At 32.6% G+C, this 14,111-nt stretch overlaps 1 protein-coding gene and 1 pseudogene across 1 annotated transcript; both read right to left on the bottom strand.

Moving 5' to 3' along the window:
- Window positions 1–1,215: 1,215 nt before the first annotated feature.
- Window positions 1,216–3,569, bottom strand: LOC124936413 (cytochrome P450 81Q32-like). Its single transcript, XM_047476915.1, has 3 exons — window positions 3,034–3,569; window positions 2,068–2,434; window positions 1,216–1,982 (listed from the first exon to the last, which is right to left on the bottom strand). The coding sequence occupies exons 1-3, from the start codon at window positions 3,567–3,569 to the stop codon at window positions 1,344–1,346; spliced, it is 1,542 nt and encodes a 513-aa protein (XP_047332871.1). The 3' UTR covers window positions 1,216–1,343.
- Window positions 3,570–9,537: 5,968 nt separating this feature from the next.
- Window positions 9,538–13,802, bottom strand: LOC124936403 (annotated as a pseudogene).
- Window positions 13,803–14,111: the final 309 nt, after the last annotated feature.

The following is a 14,111-nucleotide window of genomic DNA, read 5'->3' as shown; positions in this document are numbered from 1 at the left end:
TCACTAGTTAGTGAATGTATATGTTTATGGTCTCTCAGATTAAATCATTTCATTAATGGTTTATGTAATTTGAAATGTAGATATAATTTAACCGAGTGTGTATTGGCTATAGTTATCTCATTATTATGTATTTGTGTAAATATATATAAAGTTCAATGTAATTAATAAAAGGCTAATGTCCATTAATATCTCTTCCTATTAGAGGTTCAACATTTTTTTTTGTGAAGTTTGAAGCCCAAAGACATGACAACAAAACAGATTTTTACCGACACATAAAAGTTAAAAGTGATTTTTTCTGCACAAACAAGTGTTGGCAAAAAGTGTTTAATTACCAACATTTAATATATAGCATCTTCAGTAGGCCGAAAAATATTTAGCAACGGTTAAATTAGGGTCAATAAAATTACATTAAACACTGCTAAGTATAAAAATATCTGTAAAAATGTCCACAAGGTGTTGCTAAATAGTCAATTATGTAACATGTATATAATACTAAATATTTGCAGGATAGATAATGTGTTATTATAATAAAATATATTGTGACACGGTGTTTTGAGATATATATCATTTGTCTTCAAATTTCCTCTATTCTTTTGAGAGGGTAAAACAGTCATTTATAAAAAATAATAACAATAATTACACTTTTACCTCTTTCTGTGAGGAAAAACAAGGGAACATAGGAGATTTGAGAGCAGATAACCATGTGTCGGTGTTAGGTTGTTTTGTCTTATTGAATAGCCAGTATAGGGAGAGAAACTTAAAATATCAGTCAGATTATACGTTACATCCTTATAATACTAAGCATGAAATTTGCAATTCAGCCGCATCAAAGTCACATAAAAACTAGACTCATTATAAATGCGAGGTTATAACGAGCAATAATTATCTTAACTGAAACTCGATTGCATTAGGTATTTATAGTCTATATCCTGAGAAACGTCCCGACAAATGTTATCAGAACCGAATCAGTGTTACGAATAACAACAAAATAAAAGTTAATAAAAAACCATTTATGTAAAATGATACAACAAAAATAAGAGGAAATAAAAAGCAAAACACCCTAAACATGACAACCAAACCAAAACAAAAGTAGAAAAACAAGAAACTAGTCCAAATGGAGGAGACACCACCCTCCTAAATAAACTTCTTGCTAATTAAAGTGAAGCGACATATAATTCAAACTTATTAACGAAACAAAATTTCTTTTCTAAATACAATATAATATAATCCATTTACATATATAGAAAACCCAGTTTCCATCATTTCAACTTTAGTTACTTGCCTCCATAGGAAACTAGCTAGTTAAGTATTACAAACTAAAAACCAAATTCACTTTTCAGTTTTCACATTTTATGGGCCGGCCGGCTCATATCAAGAGCATTGAGTAAGATGTTACGTGCCTTGCACATGACCTCCAATGGTTCAACTTTAGGCATGGCGATCCCTTTTCCCTCCATTAGGTCAACTTCCTTTCCATCAACTCTCTTCCACTCGAAACTCTGAATCAAAGAAGCCAAGGTTAAACCCACAACACGTTGACCCAACACAGAACCGGGGCAAGCCCTCCTTCCCATCCCAAACGGCAACATCTTGTATGCCTCACCCTTGGTTTCTACACTCATGAATCTCTCCGGCTTAAAGGCATTTGGATCGTCCCAAATACTTGGGTCCCTATGTATGGCCCATGCATTCACAATTAAGATTGTACCACGAGGAACATCAAATCCCGCTATTTGGCAATCTTCTGAAGGCATGTGTGGTGCGAGTAAAGGAGCCGGAGGGAAGAGTCGCAACGTCTCCGATATGATTGCTTGAAGGTAAGGAAGCTTAGAGATGTCGGATTCATCAACTAATCGGCTTGGTTCTATGCAAGAATCTATCTCAACTTTTGCTTTCTCCAATTTCTCTAGATTATTTAATAATAAAGCCATTGCCCACTCGATTGTTACCGATGATGTTTCTGTACCCGCAATAATAATCTCCTATATTGTACGTTTAAAATGATAATCAATCACGTAATTCAGTTAAATAATCAATTTATTTATTTTGTTTTGATAACTAACTTACCCAAATGTTCCCTTTGATGATTTCATCTGTGTAATAGCCTGGTTGTGCTTCTTGTAATGAGAGTAGATGATTAATCATGGAGTTTCCTTGCTTCTTGAGCCGTTGCTGCGTTATAAGACGTTGTACAAAGCAATCCATCTTCTTTTGAAGTATCATCATTTTTTTTTGAATATTTTGACAATCAAGTAGTCTCATAAATGGCAAAAAGTCTGCGGCATTGGAAAGTGTCATGTATTCAAATACTTCTTTCACAATTTGTCGAAACTCAACCGCCTCCTCGTCTACCGAAAATTCCCCCACTCCAAAATATCTCTTCCCAGCAATCATTCGCATGATTATATTAAACGACATATCTATCAATCGCGATCTTATTATAGAGTAAAATTACAAAAGTCAAACATATGCAAGTAGATATAATAATCTCTAAAAGTCGTAGAAATTATTTAAAGAACTAAAATACAATCTCTTATATATATATATATATATATATTGAATTTTTGAAGTTATATTTGTCACTAACTATAAATACAAATTTAATATTTTTAAAAAGTAAAAAAATTGTAAAATTAACATAAAACTAAGTCACACAATTATCTTTGTCGTGTTCTAATAATAGTTCCAATCTCATCTCTAGTTAAAACTCTATAAATGACCCACGAGCATGATGTTTTGTTCCCCGTGGAATAAAGGAGGTTATCCTATGACAGCAAGATTAAAGAGATTACCCCTCTACATTTTTTCCTACAACTGTAAACATTAATTTGTTACTATGTAAGCTTTATCTTATGCAAATAAATATGTTAGCACAACTTAAGTCCTAAAAAGGTAACAATGAAGATAATTATAACTCAATAACCTCACAATTATAAGAGTCAAGATATAGATATTCTTTTAATTATAATTTTTCTATTTGGAAAATCAGAATTATATATTAACCATATTTCTTGCTGATAGACAAGTAAATACCTCATTTCTACTTTAACGAATTCAGGTGAAGATAGACCACACAACCCTTGAAGTAAATGTTTGACCTCATCCTGACGGATGTGCAAGAAACTGTTAAGACGACTGGTGGAGAAAATATCATGTACCATGATGCGACGGAGATTGCGCCAGTATTCACCATAAGGAGTAAAGCCAAGAGTGGAGTAATTGTAGAATATGTACTTTCCAAATAAAAATTTAGGTCGATTTGTAAGGACAATATCGTTCTTGGTGAAGCATTCTTCGGCAATTGACCATGATGAGACGATGACTGCAAATCGGTTCCCCAATTGGAGAGAAAAAAGTGGACCTAGTTCATGGGAGATCCGGCGAAAGACTCGATGGATAGGGTCTTTTCCGATGAGGAGAAGAAGATGGCCGATGAAGGGAAGAGATAGAGAAGGACTTGGGGGAGATCTTTTTTGGCTGACTTTATGAGATGAGTAGAACTTGAACTTGAAAGCTAAAGCTACAATAATAATGCAAAGAAATGCATAATAGAAAAGAGCAATTTCCATGTTTATGGAGAGAAAAGATGAAGACCATATTTCCCTATGATTAATTATATATATTCAAGTTTGGATATGAGTCATGTGACATTGACAAATTAATTTGTTAACCGATCACAATATTTTCTGTTTAAAAAATAAGTATGGGAAAGTTTAAAAAGTCATATCTTACACATGTCCCATTCGGTCGCTTTTTTAAATTAATTTGTTAGCCGATCAGTGTGATTTATTGTCAAGGTTCATAATTAATTAAATTATAAAAAAAACAAAACAAAAAAACAACTGCCCCAGAAGTACTCTACAACAATAGTTATGAATTTGAATTATTTAAACAATTTGATTATTTAAATGATGAGGAATAATTTTGAGATGAATATATTTTTGGTAAAAAACTTAAATATATTAATATAAAATGATAAAATAAAAAATAATAATTTAAAATAAACGATATTTAATATTTTGGGTAATAAATTAAATAATGTGATAGAAGAAAAAATAAAATAAAAATGGATATAAATTTTTTTAAGTTATAGATTATTTAAATAACCTATACCGAACAATACCAGATTTATTCTTGACCATAACCATAGTGTTTGCTTTAATTAAAAAAAATGAAACTTTTTAGTGAAAAATGATTATGCTATATAAAAATTATGACAACTAATATCCTAAATTAATTCGAAGCTTTACAGTTTTATAAAAAGTAAAGTTAAATGGTTAGCTTTAGTTCTGGTTTTCTTTTGATTCGTTTGAATTAAAATATATAAAAAAAAGTTTGTAAGTGAGTGGTTATACAAGGAAATGCTTATTCAAAATGATATAGGACACGTTTGATTCGGCGTTAATAAGCAGCTTATTAATGTTTGCGTAATAAGCTGCTACAGTAACTTTGCTTAATAAGCTCACGCCAAAAATTAGAATCAAACACATTTTTGCGTTTAAACTCAAATTTCTCTCTACTTCTCTCCTCAGCGTTTAAGATTATAATCTCAGTTTTTTTCTCTCTCATCAATTTTAAATATTTTTTTAATTCATTCTCTCTCATCTATTTCATTCATTTTTAATCATTTTATTCATTCTCTCTCATTAATTTAATCTCTCTCTAATAATTTTATTAATTCTCTCTCATCTATTCCATATATTTGTAATATTTTTATATATTTATATAAAATTATTATAATAAAAAAATATACATTTAAATATATTTTTTATTTATTATTTATATTTATATATTTTTTATATCATATTTATACTAAATATATTTGAAATTATATATTTATAAAAATAATATACATTCCTATCATTTATTTGAAAATATATTATTTTTTAATTTAAGTTATTTATTAATATTTAAAATAATATATTAACAAAAATTTATAAAAATAATATATTAATATAATTTATTTTTAAATATATAATATTTTTTAATTTAAATAGTTTATTAATATATAATATTAATTATTAAACAATATATTATAAATATAAAAAAATAAATAAGTTGGGTGTATAAGCTGAATGAAACATACTCAAGCTTAACGATTAAATAAGCTGAGATCATATCAAAGATAGCTGGATAAGCTAACGTCAATAAGCTGAATCAAACTAGTCCTGAGTTCCGAGATATTACCAAATTAATATTAAAAGTTAAATTATTTTTCAGTCTAATTTACAAATATATTTTCTGAATAGGAAATTAGTTTCAGAATCGGCAGAGTTTGATAAGAAAGAGCATCTTTTTAATCAGCATGATGGGTCAAAATAATGAGCAGTAGTTTTTTTTGTTTTATTCACATCATAATTCAAGTTTTGTTACAAAGGTTCAGATCTGCTGTTTCTCATAGTGCCCCAAAATTTGAGACTCTCTGTTTTGTTATAATGCAATTTTACCATTGGATTTGATCTGATAATATGATCCCATTGGAGTTGTAATAATATATGTATTGAAGTTAATTTTACTGGTTTATTATGAAGGGTTTAAGAATTCTAGATAATATCATTCAAACTGATTTTCCATTTTAAACATTTTTCCTCTGATTTAATCCAACTATTATTGCATTTTGAAATATTCTTTTATTATAACAGGTGTATAGTATTCATACATTGTATGATTTGAAATTTCAATTGGTTGGAATTACTTTTAAGGGCTAAGCTATTTTATATAATTGACATTATTGAAATGATTATAAAACTTGAGATGAACATCTCTTACTCAGGTTGACTAGAGAACAATTATACTTAAATTATCCATTTTTATAATACGAAAACACTTTATGGTGTTTGAATACAGATCCAAATAATGAAAATAAAATATTAAGTTTGTTTAATTAAATTTTAATTTTTAAATATTTTTTCTATATGAATCCAGTCTAAATAATATTTTAAAATGGACTATTATTAATTAGCTTAGTACTCGAAAAGGATGGCAATGACTATTTTAAGTTTGAGATGTTACCTTTTCAACGTCTTCAAGTTTAGAGTCGGTGGATGAGGCACGAACTTCCACAAGCCTGCCAAGTAGCCATGGATGCTTTGATCATTTCCGCTATGATAGATTTCATGCGGTCTTCAGTTATGTGAGCCACTAATTCGACCGATTGATGTTGTACTGGAGGCAGAGAGTTGATCGGAAAAGATACTTCTGTTCCGGCCGGTTTCTGAAAACTATATTTTCTGAATTTGCTTGGGTCAGAATGCTTTCCCGATGAAGTCTTGGCTGATATATCGGTTGACGGAGAAACCGTTACCCCATCTTGTTTCTCTTTATTTTCTGGAGACTTAAATGGAGGTTCTAGTTGACTGATTTTAGATTGAACCCTTACCTGTTTGGATGATTGACCGACCTCAAAGTTAGACTTTTCAGGCTGTTTTCCATTCCGGTCAGCATCTTCCACTTCAACCGGAGTGGAGTCAAGCAGTTCTGCATCCATTTCGGTTGCCTTTTCATACTTTGAAATTTCGGCTAAAAGATCTACTTCAACCGTTTTCAAAATTTCCAGCACGATCTTATCCACGACGACTATTTCACCTATAGCAAGATATCTTCGATTTATGTTATTAATGGCTGAGGACAACACCCTCAACTTGGGTTTGATTCAACCAGTTTCACTCTTGTCATGGCGATCGGTACAGATGATGTTTTGGCAAGATCAATCACTGTTTCTTCCAATGATACCATCGTCGACCACTTGCTCTCTTCAGGGCATTCTAGGAGCATTTCCTTAAATTGATTTCTGTCCTTATTTTTGCCCATTCATAGTAAGGATCGGATAGAAGATATGCTCTCTCTTCAATTATTTTGAGAACATTTTCTACAATCTTCTCGACCTCAGCATCAACCATGTAAGAATCCGGTGTTTCAGCAAAATCCGGAATTGTAGTATCAGCCGCCTCGTTTATAATCGGGTTTTGATTGGTTCCGGTTGGAAAAGTTTCCTCATTGACCAGACCAGTTGTGATCTTCGCGGTATTATCGCTTTCATGCACCCGAGGCTGCTCGGCCAAGATTTCTCCTTCATTTCTTTCGACCAACTTATCGGCCTCATTAGTAGTACATACCCGGTAAATTTCAGCAATTTGACCGGTCTCAACAATTTTACTGGTCACATCGGTTTCAGCCACCCGATTGACCTCATCCACAATTTCAACAATAATTTCTGAAACACCAAGTTGAGTCTCTAACACCACAGACTCAACCGATTTTGGACACACTAGAGATAGGAATATTTACCTCATGGATAGAGGTTTCATTGGATTTGAATCGGCTAGCCGTGCTGGCCGTAGACTCGGCACGAGTCGGAGGAATGACCGGAGAAGGGACAAACTCGGCATGAATTTGATGATCAACTAGAGTGACGTCGCGGTTATCCGTTTCTGTTGCCTCACTGTCAGTTTCTTTGCTAGCTGATGCCACAGGTGCCGGTCGTTTTCCTTTCTTAATTTTCTCTTTCGTTTCCTTAACTTTCGGCTTTTTAGCCTTCGGTTCCTTTTCCTTTGTTACTTTAGCCTTACCGGCTTTAACGATGCTCTTCTCGATGTTGACCGAATTTAAAAATTTTCTTTTAGACAAAAAGGTACCTGGGCCGGTTGGAATGTCAAGATGAAGCAGAATCTTGTCGATCTGCATAGCATAGCCCAGAGACCGGTCGAACTTGGGAAATATCATCTCACATAGGATCTCAAAAAGGATGCCGACCTAGTTTATTTGGTCATCGAGAAGGATACCGTCCATCATCTCGAACTTTGACCGCGTGAGGCTAACAAAGTTAGCTCCCCTTGCCTAGAGCGACTTTGAGACGATATCACATAGGAGCCGATACTCAAACCGTAATGAGATTTTCTTACCGGTGGGATCCACCGGTTCACTCGTGTTGGACACCATCATCTGAATTTCTAGGGTCGCCTTGTCTGATAGATCGGTTGAGAAGTCGCGCCCCTCTGTCAGCAGACGAAGAGCCTCGGTGAAAACCTCTTCCAATAATTCAATCTTCTTGCTACCCACCATCGAATGAATAACTTTCTTTTTAATTTTGGTGTTCTCAAAGAACTCCTTAACAACATCCTGATACATGATGAACGGACCATCAAGAAAGAATACCAGCCCCGATTCATTGATAGAATCCATAACCTTCTGAACATCAACCGTTTCGTTGTTCTTAATCTTCTCAAAATCAATCTGAACAATATGAACAAAGAGTGCGTTATCACGTCCCATGATGATTCCGAAAAACTTAGAAGTGTTTGTATAGAGAGTACAATAGCAAAGATGATTTCAAGAAATATGGTGAGTTGTGAATAAAATAATGAACAAAAGTCTTTATATATGATGAGTGTGACGGTTGAGTCATCGAACCGTCACTCCATTCTACGGTTATTATGGATTGACGCCAAAATTTCCCTCTAAAAGTTATGGCGGTAAAATGTTGGCGGTAACTTTTAGGCGGTAACATTTGGCGGTTATTTTAAGTGGTAAGTTTTAGGCAGTAAGTAATATCGGTGTTAAAATATTTTGCAGCGGTATAAACTTGAACCGAATTTAACAATACTCATTTTATAAGAACCATTGAAAATGAAAACAATCGGTTAATTTGAAAGAGACAACAACCGGTATAAAAAGTTAGCTGGTTTGTTCATGAAATGCAAATACATAAAATTAATTTCAAATCCTATTTTCTACCCTCCTAATCCAATTTTCAACTGATTCCTTAGTGAGGATGTTGACCGGGGTCACTAGAGATCCCGATCCAAGATTTGGGTTGAGACTTCGAAGCAGTCGACTAAGTTGAAGCATGTAGCCGATCCTCCTTTGAGAAGCCTAAATCATCATCTTCAAGTTGTTGAAGATGATATAGGCCCAGTTGATGGAGGTGCCGCAGACGGTTGATATCATCTTCTCATAGACCTTCCTGGTGTAGAACTAGTTAGGAATTTGGATATGGGGAGTGAAGAATTTGGATATGGGGAGTGAGGTTGAATTTGATTCCATGGTTGCTGATCGGACTTAAAGAGTTGGAGAGGGGAGGGGGAAAATCCGAAAAACCTTCGATTGGTAGATTGAAGAAATTAGAGAAGGATTCTTCAGTGATATGGAAGAAGTAGCTTCCTCTTACATGGATTTCTTATATGGAATGGTTCTTCCATTTGATGAGTACATCAATAGATTTCTTTCTCTGTTGATGAGGACGCAAATGAGAATTGACCGTACTTCAAATTGGGACCATTACCGTTACATATAACCAACATTAAGTTAGTTATTATAGTTAGGTTTTTCTAATTCAGCTCCTTCATAAAATTAGAAATTCCATTTATGTATCTTCACTTTATATTCATGACAAATACATCCATAAGCCATAAACTTAATCACATTAGATCATATTATTTTGACTTATATTAAATATGACAATTACACAATTATTTATTATACTAGTGACCCTAAAAATTCTAACAGTATAGCCTTAAAACAAAAGGTGCATAACATGAATACATCTTTTTTAGTATTAACATTTCGTCCAGATGATTCTAGTTTAGATCCAAGAAAGTGTGACACAAGATGTCCCTTGGTTTGCACATGACTTTTAGTGGTTCAGCTTTGGGCATGGCAACTCCTTTCCCCTCACTTAAGATCAACTTTTTCTTCACCAACCCTCTTCCACTCGAAGCAATGGATCAACGACCCTAAGGCCAGGCCCACAATTCGCTGCGCTAGACCAGCTCCCGGACAAGCCCTTCTCCCCATTCCGAAATGTATTATTAGCTTGTGTCTTTCACATTCATTATCTTGGAATCTCTCCGGTTTGAATCTCAATGGTTCATCCCAAACATTAGGGTCCCTATGCATGGCCCATGCATTAACCAAAAATAGGGTTCCACATGGCACATTATAGCCTGCCACCTTGCAATCATCGGAGGAAAAGTGGGGCAAAAGGAGTGGCACCGCAGGGAATAAACGCATAGTCTCATATATGATGCATTGAAAGTAAGGCAACTGAGCAAGATCACCTTCATTCAAAAAGCGATCTTTACAACCGATACAATCGGCGATCTCATCTCTCACCTTTCTCAAAATCTCAGGGTGGTTTACTAATAGAGTAGGGGCCTAAATTAAAATCCTAAAAGAAATTTTTTTATATATGTGTTTGAGATGTCAGTCTTAGCCTAGTTGACTATATTATTGAAATGTGAATATGAGGTCAAGTGATCAAACCCTGACATCGCCTTTAACTTATTAAAATATTTTATTTTATAATAATATATAAATAAGATTTATTTATATATAAAATTTTGTAAATCATATAATAATATTATTTATTTTAAAATTATATTTATATAATAATTATACATTATTTTTTATTTATTTCAATATAATTAATAATACAAATTATTTATAAGAGTAAAATATAAAAATTAAAATAATAATAATAATAGTGTTTTATATTTCTTAATTTTAAACTATTTCAAAAATTTATAAGAAAATATAAATTAATATTAATAAACAAGTTAAAATAAAGAATTTGATATCCCTACTCAAGAACTTAACAAATCTCCTAGAATTGATATTGATGTAAGTTCTCTTAAACTTGATCCAACATTACGTATTCCGATATGGAAATATCCTTTTAATCAAAGGGATGAAATTAAACGAGTTTATATCAAGATGAGGTCATATCAACCTATTAAGGATGAGTACCCGCCGACCAAATTTGGAAATCAAAATCGACGGTTCTAAAGTCATTGGTTTAAGAAATTTACTTGGTTAGAATACTCTCCTTTGAAAGATGCTGCTTTTTGTTTCCCATGTTTCTTGTTTTAACATAAGCAACCCAAAAAACCTATATTTACAATAGATGGATTCAAATATTGAAAACGAGTTAATGATGAGGATAAATGCTCTTTCGTTATGCATATAGGATATAATATTTCACCACATAATAGGGCAGTTGAATATCTTGATAATCTAATGAATATCCTTGTCATATTGACAAAATACTAAATGCACATTCTTCAGATGAAAAACAAAATAACAGATTACGGCTTACAGCAATTATTGAAATCACTCGGTGGCTCACTTTGCAAGCGTGTGCATTAAGAGGGCATGACGAGTTTCCATCTTCTAATAATCGTGGAAATTTTATTGAAAAAAATGTGGAACGTAGAAAGATAAATCTGAGATGCAAGTTGGAGTCAGTCCCAGGTAATTTTTCATCCTGGCTCCGCCCCTGTAATAAAGTCATTGCCCATTCTATTGTTACTGATGATGTGTCTGTGCCCGCGAACAACACTATCTGATCAAAACAACAAAAGTTCAACAAGATAGAATAAAATAGATTTTAGTGTGATTTCAGGGCTGTTAAATTGGAAAGAATTTGGGTTGAAAGTTTGATTTCTACTTCAAACATTTTAATTGAAACCGGGATCATAACAACACCTTTTTTTAAAAATAAATCTGGATTTAAAGAAAATAGTACTAATACTTATAAGATTGGTACCCACAAATATAAATCCCTTGATGATTTCGTCGGTGTAGTATCCTGGTTGTGATTCTTGTAAAGAGAGTAAGTGGTCGACCATAGAGTTTCCATTTTTGTATAAGATTTTGGAGGAACGTATCCATCTTCTTATGGACCATTTTTACTTTCTTCTCGAAATTCCCATAATCAATCAACTTTAGAATTGGAAAGAAATCTCCAATATTGGTTATCCCACCGTATTGAAGAACCTCTTCTGCTAGTGCTCAAAACACGCTAGCTTCATGGTTGTTTGAAAGTTCTTCCTCACCATAGTATCTTTTCCGGTCAATCATTCTCATGATGTTATTATATACAAGCTCCTTTAAACTCGATCTAAAATTAAAAGTTGAATTATATATATAAACAAGGAGAAGAATCTAAATATTGAATCAGCATTACTTAAATGACGAAACAAATTGAATACATGTTGTAATTACCAAGTTGCCCTTAATGCCACCAATCATTTATTGACATGATGGTAAAGATATATATGTGAATGTAAAGGCTAATATAAACTTTTGACATCCCACCAATTTATGTAGGGTTTGTTGGGTTCATTCGTTTTTCCACAAAATTGTCAATTTATCAAAATTTAGATGTAATTTATTGGCTTTATTTGAAAATGTGGTTGCATCTAATCTGAATTTCTTGGTGAAATATTATCATAAGTGAATTCTGAGATATAGATACATTTGCATATATATAGGGCGCTCATGACAACGGTTAAAAATACTTTTTTTTATTTAATATTAACATATACATATTTGATAACAAAGTGATAGATAAAATTCATAAATTTATTTGGTACCAAAATTTAATTTTTCGTTTATTAAATTTTGTAAGTAGGATGTAATCACTGAGAAGGCTAGAAAAAGGTTTTACTACCATGCTTTCCATTTAATTCAATCATTAAATGCGATTTATATGGTTTGTTTTTATTAAAAAGAATTGAACCCAATATAAAATATATATTGTTTATATTATTATCCACTAGAAAATTTATACAACATTACTATTATTTTTTAAAATTTGTGACATAAAGGTTTGATATATAATATATTTTAAAACTTAGTATAACAATTACATCATGAGTGAATTTAGTTTCTCGTTTTGCTTATTTGTGGTTTCTGAAAAACATCGATCCCTGTTACCAAACTCCCATGTGCCCTATCATAGGGTTACCAAACTCCCATGTGCTCTCTGATAATAGGTCTCATAGGGAGGGTCACAAAAGTAATGGGGTCATTATTCCTATTATTTTGTGTGGGTCACATAGCTAGAAAATAATGGGTCAGTGGATCACATGAGTGGATCCCATGAATTACATGACTAAAATCCATATTCATATTCACATGAACTAGTTAAGTTTTTATTTCTTAAAGAAATTTTAAATTAAAGAGTCTATCTTTAGATATAAATTAAATTATTGTCAGTTGAAAAAAAAGATAAAGTGTGAGGAGAGTGAGAATAAAGAGATTTTGTTATTTTTTGAGCTAATCAAAATTCCCTTTAAAATTCTTTTTCCCAATTTTTCAAGATGAGTTGGTGTTCCAAAATTTATGTTGAGCCTAAATTTTCATCTTCCAATCATTTCTTTTATATATATATATATATATATATATATATATATATATATATATATATATATATATTCTTAAATAATAAATTTGATGAATTATTTTTAAAAGAAATAAAATTAAAACTTTAACCTTGAAGTCTAAACTACTATTAGTCTATTACCCACTTTAGGGGTTAGGATTAATTAATTATATTAATTAATTACCTTATTTGTACATGGGAAAAACCGCCATTTGTGAGACGGTAGAGTCGTCGAAACAATATACTTGGCCTCTTCTCGCCGGATGAACAAGAACCCGTTGAGTCGGTTTGACGAGAGCAAATCCACCGTCATGAGCCGCCGGAGGTTACGCCAGTGGTCACCGTAGGAGGAGGAACTAACCGTCGTGTAATTGTAACCAAAATACTTTGTAACCACGAATTTGGGACGATTTGCAAAAATGATATCGTTTTTTGTTAAACATTCTTCAATCGCGGAAGGAGACGAGACGAGACGATGACCGTTAACTGGGTTCCCAGCTGAAGACAGAAAATGGGTCCTAATTTTTGAGATAGATTTTGAAAGCATCTTTGTGCCGGGAATTTCAGGAGATGAAGATGACCGATTAACGGGACGGCCAATGGACTCGGTGGAAGGTTCTTGTTTCGGCGGTGGATGCATGATTTTAGGAACACCAAAATCAGGACAAAAGAAGAGATCAATATTAATGTAACGATCGTTTTCTTGTTTTTTTGCATTTTATAGTTGTAGTTTATTTCTTTTGCTGTAATCTGTTTTATCTTCATCTTTGATAATAAAAAATATCTCTTCATCTGTTTTTCCACACTTCATTGTTCATCACTTTCTTGTATTCCGCACAACAATTGATATCAGAGCGAGTTAGATCCGATCATATTATCACTAATTGTTTTCTGGCGAGAGAATATCTTCAATGAATCTGAAAATCGAAAAATTCACAGGGCAAAACAG

Source organism: Impatiens glandulifera, chromosome 1 (genome assembly GCF_907164915.1).
Source record: "Impatiens glandulifera chromosome 1, dImpGla2.1, whole genome shotgun sequence".
Lineage (NCBI taxonomy): Eukaryota > Viridiplantae > Streptophyta > Magnoliopsida > Ericales > Balsaminaceae > Impatiens > Impatiens glandulifera.
Note: the sequence above shows the minus strand (reverse complement) of the source record. Positions and strands in the feature narration are given on the sequence as shown.